We start from the raw sequence: 13435 nt of genomic DNA, 5'->3' as shown, positions 1-13435 counted from the left end.
TATACTATTTGCCCCGTGTATGTTTTCAATACAATCTCCGTATCCCTCAGGGGAATGTGCGAGAATAACCTTTTGTAATCTTGCTTATTCATGACCATTAATGCCGACCCAGTGTCCAATTCCATCTTCACTTGGACTCCTGCTATCCGAAGCGTGACCCAGATAGTTTGGTGGTCTGCTGTGTTACCCACATTATGTATTTTCAGACAACCCAGTTGCTTACTGCTGGAGTCTGAATCCGTCTTCTGTTCATCCGAACTGTTCTCTGTCACCTTGTGTACTTTTTTGTACTTCTCCTGCGGTGACTTTTTGCTGCCGGTCTTCTTTCCTGACCAGCATACTCTCGCTATGTGACCAAGTTTGCCACATTGCCTGCATTCTTTATCTTTGAACCAGCACTGGTTCTGGTCATGCGTTGTCCTTCCACAACGATAGCACTTTACTGTGCCCAATGCCATTTCATTGGTGCTGAATTCCAATGGCCTTTGCTGTATCTCTGCAGAGCCTCGTGATGCTGCCTCGTGGGATGCTGCAATGCTGAAAGCTTTGTCCAGCGTAAGATCCTTTTCCTCCAGCAGTCGCTTCTGGGTTCCTTCCCTTAGGAGCCCACACACAAACTTATCTCTCAGTGCGTCTGCTAGTCCTGTTCCGAACTGGCGGTACTTTGATAACTTGCGCAGTTCTGTTAGGAATTCAGCGTTGCTTTCTTCTTTAAGTTGAATTCTTTTGTAGAATTTAAATCGTTCCGCTATCAGCAGCGGCGTGGGGTTTAAATGCTCCTGCAGGATAGTAACAATATCTGCGAAACTCTTCCCTACCGGTTTGTCTGGTGTTACAAGGTTCCTTTAATAACCCGTATGTCTTCGCACCCATTGAGTTTAATAGGGTTAGTGCTTTCTTACCCTCCGGTACCTCATTTGTTGTACAGTAAACTTCGATGCGTTCCACATAAGTGGCCCAATCTTCCACATCGTTCTCAAAAGCAGTGATGTTACCCGTTTTTGGCATCCTTGCTGAGTTTCTCCTTCCCCTTTGGATATTATTATTATTATTATTTTTTTATTTTTATTTTTATTTTTCAAAATGGCGGCTTTTCCCGCGCTTGTCTTCTTCCCCCGCCGACTCAAGATGGCAATTCCCGCGCTGTTGCCGTCCATGCCTCCCAGCGGTCCTTTATTTTCCCCTGCGTTGCTGCTCTTGTTCCCCCGCGGTCCCTGTGGCCATAAACGCTTTTCTGGCTGCTGCGCGTCTCTGCCCGATTGCAGTCCGGCCCCTGACACCGGCTGCGGTCGTGTTCTCCGCCCTTTTCGTCATTTTCCCTCCCCTTCTCCCCTGACAACTCGGCTGACTTCCCCCCCGTGCCGCTCGATCTGGCTTACCCGCCGCTGTCGTAGAAGGGATGCTCACTGATGCTTGACTTCGTGGTCAGCAAACCAACCCGGGTTTCCGATGGCCTCCCATGCGATGCAGGATGTTGAGGGCAGATGCCCTTTTTCGACGCCCGTTCCTGAGGACGAAGCTTCCTTTGATGCAAAACTGCCGCAAGGTAAGATCAGACTCGTCGCCACTGTTGAGTCTGTGGTTTCAATTGCAGTTATACTGAATAACAGGACACCGACTACAGAAGTAAGTAAACAGGTCTTTAGTGATTGAGGGTCAGGGCTGAACTGGGATACACTTTGCTCCGCAGGGTTTATATACTGGTGTGGTCACCACTGGTACTACAATGTACAGGAGCCATCAAAAGGTAGTCCATCACCTTAAGGTATCCTCTTAAGGTGGTACAGGTTACATACACTACAAATATCACACAGGAATGCTATAACCACTGTAAGTAAACATTTCAACTGTTACTGGGTTAGTAATCTACAGGCTGGACCAATAATTCAGAGAAAGTGAGATCAAATTCCATCATGGTAGTTTCAGAATTTAAATTCAGTATAAAAAAAATTGGAAATATAAAACTGGTAGCAGTTTAAAAAAAAAAATGATCACAAAGTTGTCATAAAACCTCAACTGGTTCACTAATGTCTTAGGGTAGGAAACCTGCCATGCTTACCTGTTCTAGACTGTGTGTGACTCTAGTCCCACTCTAATGTGGTTGACTTTTAATTTCCCTCTGAAGGCCAGCTAGGGATGGGCAACAAATGCCTACCTTGCCAGCGATGCCCACACCCCAAGAGTGAATTAAAAAAAAAACCTGGTCTGCAGATATTCAAGTTATGTTTTCCTTTTAGAAGCAGGTTGAATTTATGACTGACATTTTTAAAAGGCAGAAATAACGACATGCAGATTTTTGATCTGGGCAGTCAGTATTGTTGCATGTTTCAACACAATCAAATTCTTGATTCAATGTCATCTGCCTATTGCAGAACTGGCCCAGTCAATAAACTCTAGTAATTGTAATAGCTTTTGCTTTGCCAAGCCTTGCGATTTTTTTTTGTTTTTGTAATTTGATAGTCATGATTTCTAACCTCTATGGTTTTATGTTGTCTTGCAAGGAGTCCACAAGGCATGAATCTGTTTACTGTAAGAATGAGTACCCGAGCGAACAAACTGTATAACAGCTGTTCCCAACATCCTATAGTTCATGACCTTTTAATTATGGTCAAACTCATGCACCAAAAGCTGTTCACTGGCCTATAACTGCTGGTAAAATTTTGAATGATGGAATAAAAGGTGACAGTCCTTTGAATTACTTTGAAAAGCAGTAGAGTGGGTCATCTCAGTCTTCCGTTTACTATCCAGTGACTCTAGCGAGCAAGTGCTGCCCATCAATTTAATGATTTGGCTTTGCAGTCCTCCCAGTCCAAGAACCTGCTCACACTTGGGCAAGGTACAAACTGAGAGCTGGTGCCTAGGGAATCATATTCGATTGCAAATTGTGATCTTCATGAGGAGGTGGGGAAGGGGAGAAAATTTAAGGAAAAACTTAGTAGAATTTAGAAGGGGCCTAGTTTTAGATGTTTAAGTTACAGATAAGGAGATCTCTTTGGGGGGGAAAAAAATTAAAACATGCAACTAAATAAGATATTTTACTATTTTAACAGCATTTTTGCAGCAATTTTTGCTACAAAGCCTCCAAATATTTAGAAGCTCAGATTCCAAAGAACCCAATATGGTCACGGGGACAAGAAAGGTGAAGTATTTGTTCTAAATTTATGATTTGTATTTACAGTGTATATATAACTTAATTTTTCATATTTGAATTTTAGTACTTGTTATTAAGGAAGCGTAACAACAGAAAAATAGTTAATCTGCATTTTAAATTTGGGTTAGCTTTTAAAAAGAAGCAATTGTAAATGTAACATTTTGTGTCTAGTCAATAAAAAGAGAAAACGGGGTGACTGGGTGATGCTGTGGGTTGTCGCTCTGCCCTTTTCCCTTGGAATACTGGTTGAAATCTAGCCTTAACTAAGGGAATGATGGCCTCCTCTGTGATGAGTTCTGGCTGTTACTGGAGAGGCCCAAGTGTGGCTGGTGTGAGAAATTGGAAAAGCCCGAGTAGAGAATATTTATTTTTATTAATATGAGAAATAATTGTCATTTGTATTGTAGATTTCCAGCATGTCGGTTACTAAAAGAACAAAGGTATGTATTGTTTTAATGAAAGTTTTGTAAAGTACAATGGAAGTTTTATTTGTTTAGAATTTAATATTAATAATGAGTAGTTTCAGGATAACTCTTGTATGTGGCCTGCCACATCTTGGATACGCAATATATTCAAAAGTGGTTGAACTAGGGAATTTATCGACCAATAACTCATGTAATTTAATCAGAGATTGAGCAGTGATGAAAACACATGGTGATAACACAAGCGATACCATTTGTTTATCCTCAATTGTTCAATATTAAGTATTTTCATTAACTCGATATTTTATGTCTTTGTGTTGTCCGTCTTTTATAGTTAGTCATTGCTAATTAAATGTGCTGACTTTAGGAGACTCGGGCTTTGATCTTGTATTTAATTTCCTGGGCCGCCTTAATGCTACGTGTGAGTGAAAGCGAGAGAAAAAACAAAAAGTGCACTTATATGCATGATTTTAGAAGCAAAGTGATGTATTTGAGATTTTTAAAGCAACTGCTGCTTGAAAAGATTGACCATGAGGTGGCGCTTTTGTCTGTATATGTAGCTAAAGGTAAACCTGTGTCTTTTCCATATGTAAATGGAGGAAGAAAGTTGCCTGCAGCTGCCACAGTTGAGCCATTCAAGACGGTAGCATTCAACACTTTCTGGTTATAAATACGACTAGTTTTATTACAAGGGAATACCAATTAAATGGTAGGATACTGGGAAGTGTAGAATATAACAGCAGGGAGGTTATTGAATTGTATAAAACACTAGTTAGGTCACAGCTAGAATACTGCATGAAGTTCTGGTCACCACATTACAGGAAAGATGTGATTGCATTAGTGAGGGTACAGAGGAGATTTATGAGGATGTTGCCAGGACTGGAGAATTTTAGCTATGAGGAAAGATTGGGTTGGGTGGGGTTGTTTTCTTTGGAACAGAGGAGGCTGAGGGGAGACTTAATTCAGGTGTATAAAATGATGAGGGGCCTAGATAGAGTGGATAGGAAGGACCCATTTCCCTTAGCAGAGAGGTCAATAACCAGGGGGGATAGATTTAAAGTAATTGGTAGAAGGATTAGAGGGGAGTTGAGAACCTTTTTCACCCAGAGGGTGGTGGGGGCTTGGAACTCACTGCCTGAGAGTGGTAGAGGCAGAAACCCTCATCCCATTTAAAAATTACTTGGATATAGACTTGAAGTGTTGTAACCCACAGGGCTACGGACCAAGAGCTGGAAAGTGGGATTAGGCTGGATAGCTCTTTTCGACCAGCACAGACACTATGTTCTGTGCCATAAATTTCTCCTCTTTTTCTTCGGCAGTTCCTCGGAACCGAAGATGACTTGCTTCCACATTAAAAATGAGTTCTCTGGTGACTGATGAGTCCAATGCAGGACCTACAATCTCTGCCACAGGTGGGGCAGACGGTGGTTGAAGGGGCGGGTGGGTGGGGTGCTTGGGTTGACATGCGCTCCTTCCACTGTTTGTGCTTGGCTTCCGCTTGCTCCCGGCGAAGAGACTCGAGGTATTCGGCGCCTTCCCGGATGCTTCTCCTCCACCTTGTACGGTCTTGGGCCAGGGATTCCCAGGTGTCGGTGGGGATGTTACACTTTTTCAAGGAGGCTTTGAGGGTGTCCTTGAAGCGTTTCCTCTGCCCACCTGGGGCTCTCTTGCCGTGTCGGAGCTCCAAGTAAAGCGCTTGTTTTGGGAGTCTCGTATCGGGCATGCGGACGATGTGACCCGTCCATTGGAGCTGATCGAGCGTGGTCAAAGCTTCGATGCAGGGGATGTTGGCCTGAGCGAGAACACTGACGTTGGTGCACCTATCCTGCCAATGGATTTGCAGGATCTTGCGGAGGCAGCGATGGTGGTACCTCTCCAATGCTTTGAGTTGCCTGCTCTACATGGTCCATGTCTCTGAGGCATACAGGAGGGGCGGGTATTACTACTGCTCTGTAGACCATGAGCTTAGTGACAGGTTTGAGGTCCTGGTCTTCAAACACTCTTCCTCAGGCGACCGAAGGCTGCACTGGCACACTGAAGGCGGTGTTGGACTTCGTCATTGATGTCTGCCCTTGTTGACAGGCTTCCGAGGTATGGAAAGTGGTCCACGTTGTCCAAGGCCTTGTCATGGATTTTGATCATCGGGGGGCAGTACTGTGTGGCGGGGGCAGGTTGGTAGAGGATGTTTAGTGTAAGGCCCATGCTCTCGTACGCTTCGGTGTAGGTGTTAACGATGGTTTGGAGTTCGACCTCCAAGTGTGCGCAGACGCAAGCATCGTCTGCATACTGTAATTCGACAACAGATGATGGGACGACCTTGGATCTGGACTGGAGGCGACGGAGGTTGAACAGTTTCCCGTTTGTTCTGTAAATTAGCTCCACTCCAGCAGGGAGCTTACTGAGGGTGAGATGGAGCATTGCCGCAAGGAAGATCGAGAAGAGCGTTGATGCGATGACACAGCCTTGCTTGACCCCAGTCCGTACGTGAATTGTGTCTGTGGTGGAACTGTTGGTCAGGATCACGGCTTGCATGTTGTCGTGAAGCAGGCGGAGGATGGTGACAAACTTTTGAGGGCAGCCGAATTTGAGGAGGACACTCCATAATCCCTCACGGTTGACGGTGTCAAAGGCCTTTGTGAGGTCAAAGAAGGCCATGTACAGCGGTTGGCGCTGTTCCCTGCATTTCTCTTGTAATTGGCACGCGGTGAAGATCATGTCCATTGTGCCCCTTAGTGGGCGGAATCCGCATTGCGACTCTGGAAGGAGCTCTTCAGCCACTGGGAGAAGGCGATTGAGGAGGATTCTTGCGATGACAGCAGGGAAACTCCTCTGTAATTACTGCGATTGGACTTGTCACCTTTCTTGAAGATGGTCACAATTACGGCATCTGAGATCCCCTGGCATGCTCTACTCCTTCCAGATAAGAGAAATGAGTTCATTAATTCGTGCCAGTAGTGCTTCTCCGCCATGCTTTAGCGCCATCTGCTCCTGAGGCCTTATTGTTCTTCAGTTGTTGGATGGCCTTTTGAACCTCATGCCGGGCTGGGGTTGTGCTGAGATGGTGGCGGGTAGCATGCTGCGGGATGGAGTCGAGGACAGAGTCTCGGTTAAGGAGATCTTCGAAGTGCTCCTTCCAGCGGGCACTGACTGCCTCCCTGTCCTTGATGAGTACCTCTCCGTTCTTGGCCCACAGTGGGGTAGGACCTTGGGTGCTTGGGCGTAGGCGATCGTGACTGCGCTAAAGAATCCACGCCTGTCGTGGTTGTCAGCTAGCTGCTGGATCTCCTGCGCTTTCTCCACCCACCACCCGTTCTTTAGGTTTTTTGTTGGACCTCGACCCTCAGGCGTCTGTAGAGCTGCTTTCTTGCTCTCGAGTTGTGTTGCTGTTTCCAGATCAGGAATGCCTTGCGCTTGCGGCTTATTAGCTACTGTATCTCCTGGTCGTTCTTGTCGAACCGGTCTTGGTGTTTCCTGATCGCGTGACCGAGCGTCTGATTATGGTGCTGATTATGGAGGCCTTGAGTGCAGACCAGGTGCTGTGGACACTCTGTCTCTGCATCACTGGGAGTTGTTCGGTTGTTTGAGGCGCAGGCTGAATAGGGCTTTCTTAGCAGGGTCTTTTGAGTGCTCCAGCGTTGATTTTCCTGTGGCACTGTTTCTGTTGCCGCCGCTGTTTTGGGGCTACATTGATGGAGATGACAGAGCGGATTAGGCGGTGGTCTGTCCAGCAGTCGTCGGCTCCTGTCATGGCGCGGGTGATGCAGACGTCCTTGCGGTCCCTCGCTCGGACAATGACGTAGTCCAGCAGATGCCAGTGCTTGGAGCGAGGGTGCTGCCATGAAGCCTTGTACTTGTCTCTCTGCCGGAACAAGGTGTTGGTTATGACAAGGCCATGTTCTAAGCATTTCGTCAGGAGGAGGGTACCGTTGGAGTTGACTTTCCCTACCCTGTAAATTTCTATGACTCTATTGGTAATTGTTTAATATTTAAAGCTTTTAAAGTTTTTTTTCATCTAAAACAACAATCGAGCTTGTGGAATGTTACTGAAAGAAAGAACCTAGGATTTATATAGTGCCTTTCATGACCTCCGAATGCCCCAAAGCACTTTCCAGCCACTTCAGTACCTTTTAAAGAGTAGTCATTGCCACTTTCCCCTACATTATAGCAGCCAATTTGTGCTTCCTTCCTCTTTCTTCACACATTGGAATCTAGGTTTTTCTTCTAGGTTTTCTTCCAGAAGCTATTTGCCCCGGTCCAACTTCAGTCTCACTGCAGCATATTATTATTGGGCAAACTACACTTCAAAAGGAACATATAAAACGGCCAGTAGGCATTGCGTGCCTCGTTGTGGTCATCTAGCACTTCTAATCCACATATTGGGCAATATTAATCCATCAAAGAATTGGGTTGGAAGTGTTTAAAAATTCCTAGAAAGGTCAGCATTGGACCAATGTTTTATGACCCTCACTAGAGACTGGTAGGAATAATGCAGTACCCACAGATAAGTCTCCTTTTTCCCCGGGACATTAGGCCAGCTATTGCTGCTGGAGGCCGACTAGCTGCTATTTTTGGACAGCAGCCTAAAGGCTTAACTGTGGCAGCTGCAAGCAACTTTCTTCCTCTATGTCCAGGCGCTAGGCCCTACAGGGGCAGGCCTACACCCAGGTGTGCGATCAGGGTGTTACTCTCGGGTCGGAATATAATCACTCCACATCTATGTTAAGGGAAATTACTAGTTCAGATAGACAATGAACCAGCTAAAGCCTCTAAAATATGTAAATCACTAGTGGGATTGAGCAAGGATTTGCTGTAAGGCCTCTAACAAAAAGTGGGAAAGATTTAACACTAGATTGTGTGAGGATTCATTAACCATATTAGGGAGTGAAATTGGGAATAGAGACCTGGGTGTCCTTGTGCACCAGTCGCTGAAGGTAAGCATGCAGGTGCAGCAGGCGGTTAAGAAGGCAAATGGTATGTTGGCCTTCGTAGCAAGAGGGTTCGAGTACAGGAACAAGGATGTCTTGCTACAGTTGTACAGGGCCTTGGTGAGACCGCACCTTGAGTATTGTGTGCAGTTTTGGTCGCCTTACCTGAGGAAGGACGTTCTTGCCATAGAAGGAGTGCAGCGAAGATTCACCAGGCTGATACCTGGGATGGCAGGAATGACGTATGAGGAGAGATTGTGTCGATTGGGCTTATACTCACTGGAGTTTAGAAGATTGAGAGGGGATCTCATCGAAACCTATAAAATTCTGTCAGGTCTGGACAGGCTAGATGCAGGAAGGATGTTTCTGATGGCCGGGGAGTCCAGAACCAGGGGTCATAGTCTAAGGATAAGGGGTAAGCCATTTAGGACTGAAATGAGGAGGAATTTCTTCACCCAGAGAGTGGTGAACCTGTGGAATTCTCTGCCACTGAGGGTAGTGGAGGCCAGTTCATTAAATATATTCAAGAAAGAGTTGGATATATTTCTTGAGGCTAAAGGGATCAAGGGATATGGGGAGAAGGCAGGGACAGGGTACTGAATTTGGATGATCAGCCATGATCTCATTGAATGGCGGAGCAGGCTCGAAGGGCCGAATGGCCTACTCCTGCTCCTCCTGGTTCTATGTTTCTATGTCTCATTATACGATATTACACCCAGAGCAGTTTGTCCTGCTTATTTAAAGCAGAAATTAATGTTACATTTGTAATTTTATGATATCTGACTACTAAAGTATGACCAGAAAAATATTGTGTTTTTTGTGGGTGTAGGCTTGAAACTAACTTTTTCTGTCACTGTTTTGTATACTTTATCCTTGTCTTATAGAGGTAGCGCTGGACAGGAAGTGATATTTCAAAATTCAAGCATTCAGGTTTTAGATGTTGGTAATCCTCCCTTTATGGAAGATCGCCATGTGTCTAGCTCCTCTTCAAGGGAAAGCGATAGCAGTGGCTCTGAACAAGAGTTTGTTTCCACCATCCTTTTGGGAGAAAAATGTAGTTTAAAAACTTCAGAGCAGAAACTGTTCAAAAAACATCAGCGGGGCATGGCTACAAAGCCTAAAAAAATGGTACCTGTGCCAAAACCTACAGAAATGGATCATGAAGTAGAAAATGCTGCACAACAATTGAAGAAATGCCATGTTAACAATACTGTGACGTCAAGTCCTAGGTTGTCCCAAAGTGAAGAAACTGAACAATTGACCTTTGCGCCAAAGGAAAAGTGCTCCCTGGCATCAGAGCAAAGCCTCCCTCTAACAACGTCATTAACGGCATTAAAAGATGATGAAAAAATTGTGGCAGACAAAAACTTTACAACCCAAGGTCTAAGCAAGAAGGGTGCTGCATCACTGAAGATGCTAATAGCAAAATCAAAACAGTCGAGTCATTCAAGTTCAGGTAGATGTGCTTCAGCGCTTGACCTGTCTGGTGTTAAAAGGAATGTGCTGGAATTACTAAGACAAACACTAAGTGAATGGAATACAGAAGAAACATTAAGATTTCTTTATAGTTCCAATTTAAAATGCAAAAAAACACCATGTAGTTGGCCAAATCGCACATCTTGCATAACTGACCAAGAAGAACTTGATGAAGATGACTTGAACAGTCTGGAAGCAGTTGAAATCACTAATCCTAATGAAAATACTGGAAACAATAAAAATGACGTGACCAAGAGTGTCCAAGTTGGAAGGTCAGAGGCCACTGTTAGACCATTACCAAATTTTGAACAAGTAAAGCAAGAATCCGAATTTCTTCATCTGAAGGTCAGAGAGTTTTATAAGGGGCGGTATGTTTTGCCTGAAGACGTTGAAGGCAATTGTGAAGAAAATGATCAATCCACAAATAGTGTAAGTTGTACACTCTAAACATTGTAATATTTTTATGAGGGAAATCACAGAAAGACGTAGCCTGAAATCATTCCTGGCACCAGGAAGTGACTTTTAATGACCTACATTCAAAGCTTTGTCATATTCTGGCTTGTTAAGGTTTTTTTTGTAACTTTTAATTTTGTGATTCCCCCTCTACAATCAGAAGAGATGATAAATCTGTTAATGACTTACAGCAGCCTGAATTGCTGTCCCAGTGATTTGGTTTGGGAGCAGTTCAATCTAAAATGGTCGTTAAAAAGAAATCTATCAAATACTGCAGTCGTATTTTCCTTTTCTCACCAATTTCTCCCCTCCGTACGTGTTCACTCCTTGTTGGGGTACAGTACCGCAAGCACACTTGGGTACGTCCCCCAGGTGAGCATTATTTTGTGCTTTGACCATAAAAGGCACGACCGATGAGCCTAAAACCATCTTAACTTGATATGCACACATACTTCCAGCAAGGGTCACTATATAGTGATCAGAAGTAAGAACTGGCTCCCCCCTCCCCCCCCTCTTCATAACTTGGGGGTTCTGAGGTTAATTGTAGAACACCTACTATCACTTGTCAGAGATCAGCTGACTCCACAGAGACCAGGCATCAAACCTAAAACCTTACTGGTCTGATTGGCTCAGCTGCTCCCGGGATTAAACTGGCTGAAACAATTGTGTGTAGAGGGGGAAATCTGCTGAAAAGTTTTAGATGGACAATTTCTCTATGAAATCTACCCTACCAGAATGCAGATAAACTTAGGCTCATGGTTAAAGGAAATAAACATTTGACACTTGGAAGAACGGGACAGGGCAGCACTTACTCATCAACTTTAAGGTTAGATTTCTTCTGTTTGGCCACAGGAGGAATGATCCATACATCCAGAACTAAAGAACCAATTGCCTGATTAACCAATTTATTTAACACTAAAACAAAATCAATTTTTCACATTTCCCTGCGCCCCCACCCCCAATCCCTTCAAGATCTTATTTTTAGGTGAGCCTTCTGACTTGAGTTGAGCACAATTATTACAACCCAAAATTCACTCCTTTCCCCCCCCCTCCCCCAAAAGATTAACTACAAATGTAAGGTTAAACACAATTCCAAAAGCCAGGAAATGTTGTAGTTCTTGTGTGATGCAAATGCTTTCCCTGCTTGGCACGGGGAACTGCTACCAGATGGGTGCTTTAGATCAACTGCCTTGGTAAGGTGAAGTGCTCCCTGTGCCAAACAGCTAATGATGTGAGTGAACTCTTTTTTTTAATGTTGTACTTTATAAAGATACTTATGTTTATGGATTTATATATTTCAATTTTCATTCAAAAGTTGAATAAACCCATAATTTTCTCCATTGTTTTTATTTTTGACCCAATAACACACAAATTTGATCGTAACTAATTTCACCTGACTTTAAAGGTGAAAATCCAGCCTAATTTTGAGTTATACCTTCCTCCAGTCTCCAACATTGACATAATTATAAATAGGAATCCATATCAAGTGGGAAATCCTATTCAATTCATAGACTTTTTTTATTCATCCCATTTGTCTAGGCTCGATTGAACTCTGGCCCCAAAGGTGAAAGGGGGTGTGTTAAGTTACTATATTGCCCAGTCTTCAGTCTAAATTAATTCGTCACTTAAATGGTACTGAGTTCTATTCTTATTTGGAATTTAGGGAGAAGAGGAGGAGGAGCCAGTTCTTCCATTGGTAGATTCCGACGCGCAGCACCAGATCCGCAAGCGCATTGTTCTGGATAAGCTTAAAAAAGTGTAAGTATAATATTAGTAGATGTTTATTAATATCCACCTAGATTCTGTGGTCTCTTTACTCCTCAGTAACTTTTCTAAGTTAGCATGGTTACTATGTATTACTTTCCATTTAATGTTCTAACCTCGTATGTTTTGGGAATTACTTTTTGCGGGGGAAAAAAGACTGCACAGCAGGATGCAAGTTAACAAATACATACCGTTTAAAAAATATATTTGTCACTTTTTTTGAGTTTGCATGTTTCTAAATGTTCGAGGTGGCATTGCATCACTTGACTGGGTGGTGTTTTCACAGGAACATCATACATTATTGCACTTTCTATATGCACCAGTATAAATGATATACTAGTTGCACTTGTCCCAAAATGCATAAACATACTATTTAATAAAAAAAATAAAAAAGTTTACATTATATTTTGTACAAGTAGATAGGGAAGAATGAGTAGCTATTTCAGCAAAAAGGCCTTTTGTTTGTTGTCTGTCAGAGACTTTTCTGTTGCCCCCTATGCAACACACTGTTTTCAGCCACAAAGCAGGCTTCCATCAGTGTTGTTCTTAAACAGATCTTTCCTGCATCAAGTCCTAACTTTCAAGTTTTGTCTCTCTTTTTCCTGAACACACACTGTTGAAATTACGGTTTTTTCCAAGTATAAAAACACAATAGCCTGATGTTTCCGCTTGGTTCTGCTTTATTTTCAGGCAGAAATCAACGTAACCGGCGCAAAAATCACACAATTTTAAGTGCAAATTACGTTCAGCGCAATTAGAGTTTCTGTGATCTTTTGCGCTAGTTTTATATAAATAAAAAAAATCACACTGGAAGGAAACATAGAAGATAGGAGCAGGAGTAGGCCATTCGGCCCCTTGAGCCTGTTCCACCATTTAATGAGATCATGGCTGATCATCCAAATTCAGTACCCTGTCCCTGCTTTCTCCCCATATTTTATAAGATCCCTTTAGCCTTAAGAAATATATCTAACTCCTTCTTGAATATATTTAATGATGAATTGGCCTCAACTGCCTTGTGTGGTAGAGAATTCCACAGGTTCACCACTCTCTGGGTGAAGAAATTCCTCCTCATCTCTGTCCTAAATGGCTTACCCCTTATCTTTAGACTGTGACCCCTGCTTCTGGACTCCCCTGCCATCGGGAACATCCTTCCTGCATCTAGTCTGTCTAGTCCTGTTAGAATTTTATAAGTTTCAATGAGGTCCCCTCTCATTCTTCTAAACTCCAGCGAATATAAGCCCAAT

General features: G+C 43.5%; 1 protein-coding gene across 1 annotated transcript in view; it reads left to right on the top strand.

Moving 5' to 3' along the window:
- rpap2 (RNA polymerase II associated protein 2) overlaps positions 1-13435 on the top strand; it is a 138787-nt gene that overhangs the window by 20522 nt on the left and 104830 nt on the right. Inside the window, 4 exon segments of the mRNA XM_085983337.1 lie at positions 3051-3139; positions 3559-3591; positions 9383-10403; positions 12091-12185. Coding sequence (XP_085839463.1) covers positions 3051-3139; positions 3559-3591; positions 9383-10403; positions 12091-12185 — 1238 coding nt within the window.

This window comes from Somniosus microcephalus, chromosome 3 (genome assembly GCF_052327205.1).
Source record: "Somniosus microcephalus isolate GS21.2 chromosome 3, FLI_Smic_1.0, whole genome shotgun sequence".
In the NCBI taxonomy this organism is placed as follows: Eukaryota; Metazoa; Chordata; class Chondrichthyes; order Squaliformes; family Somniosidae; genus Somniosus; species Somniosus microcephalus.
This window is presented reverse-complemented; position numbering and strand designations above follow the sequence as displayed.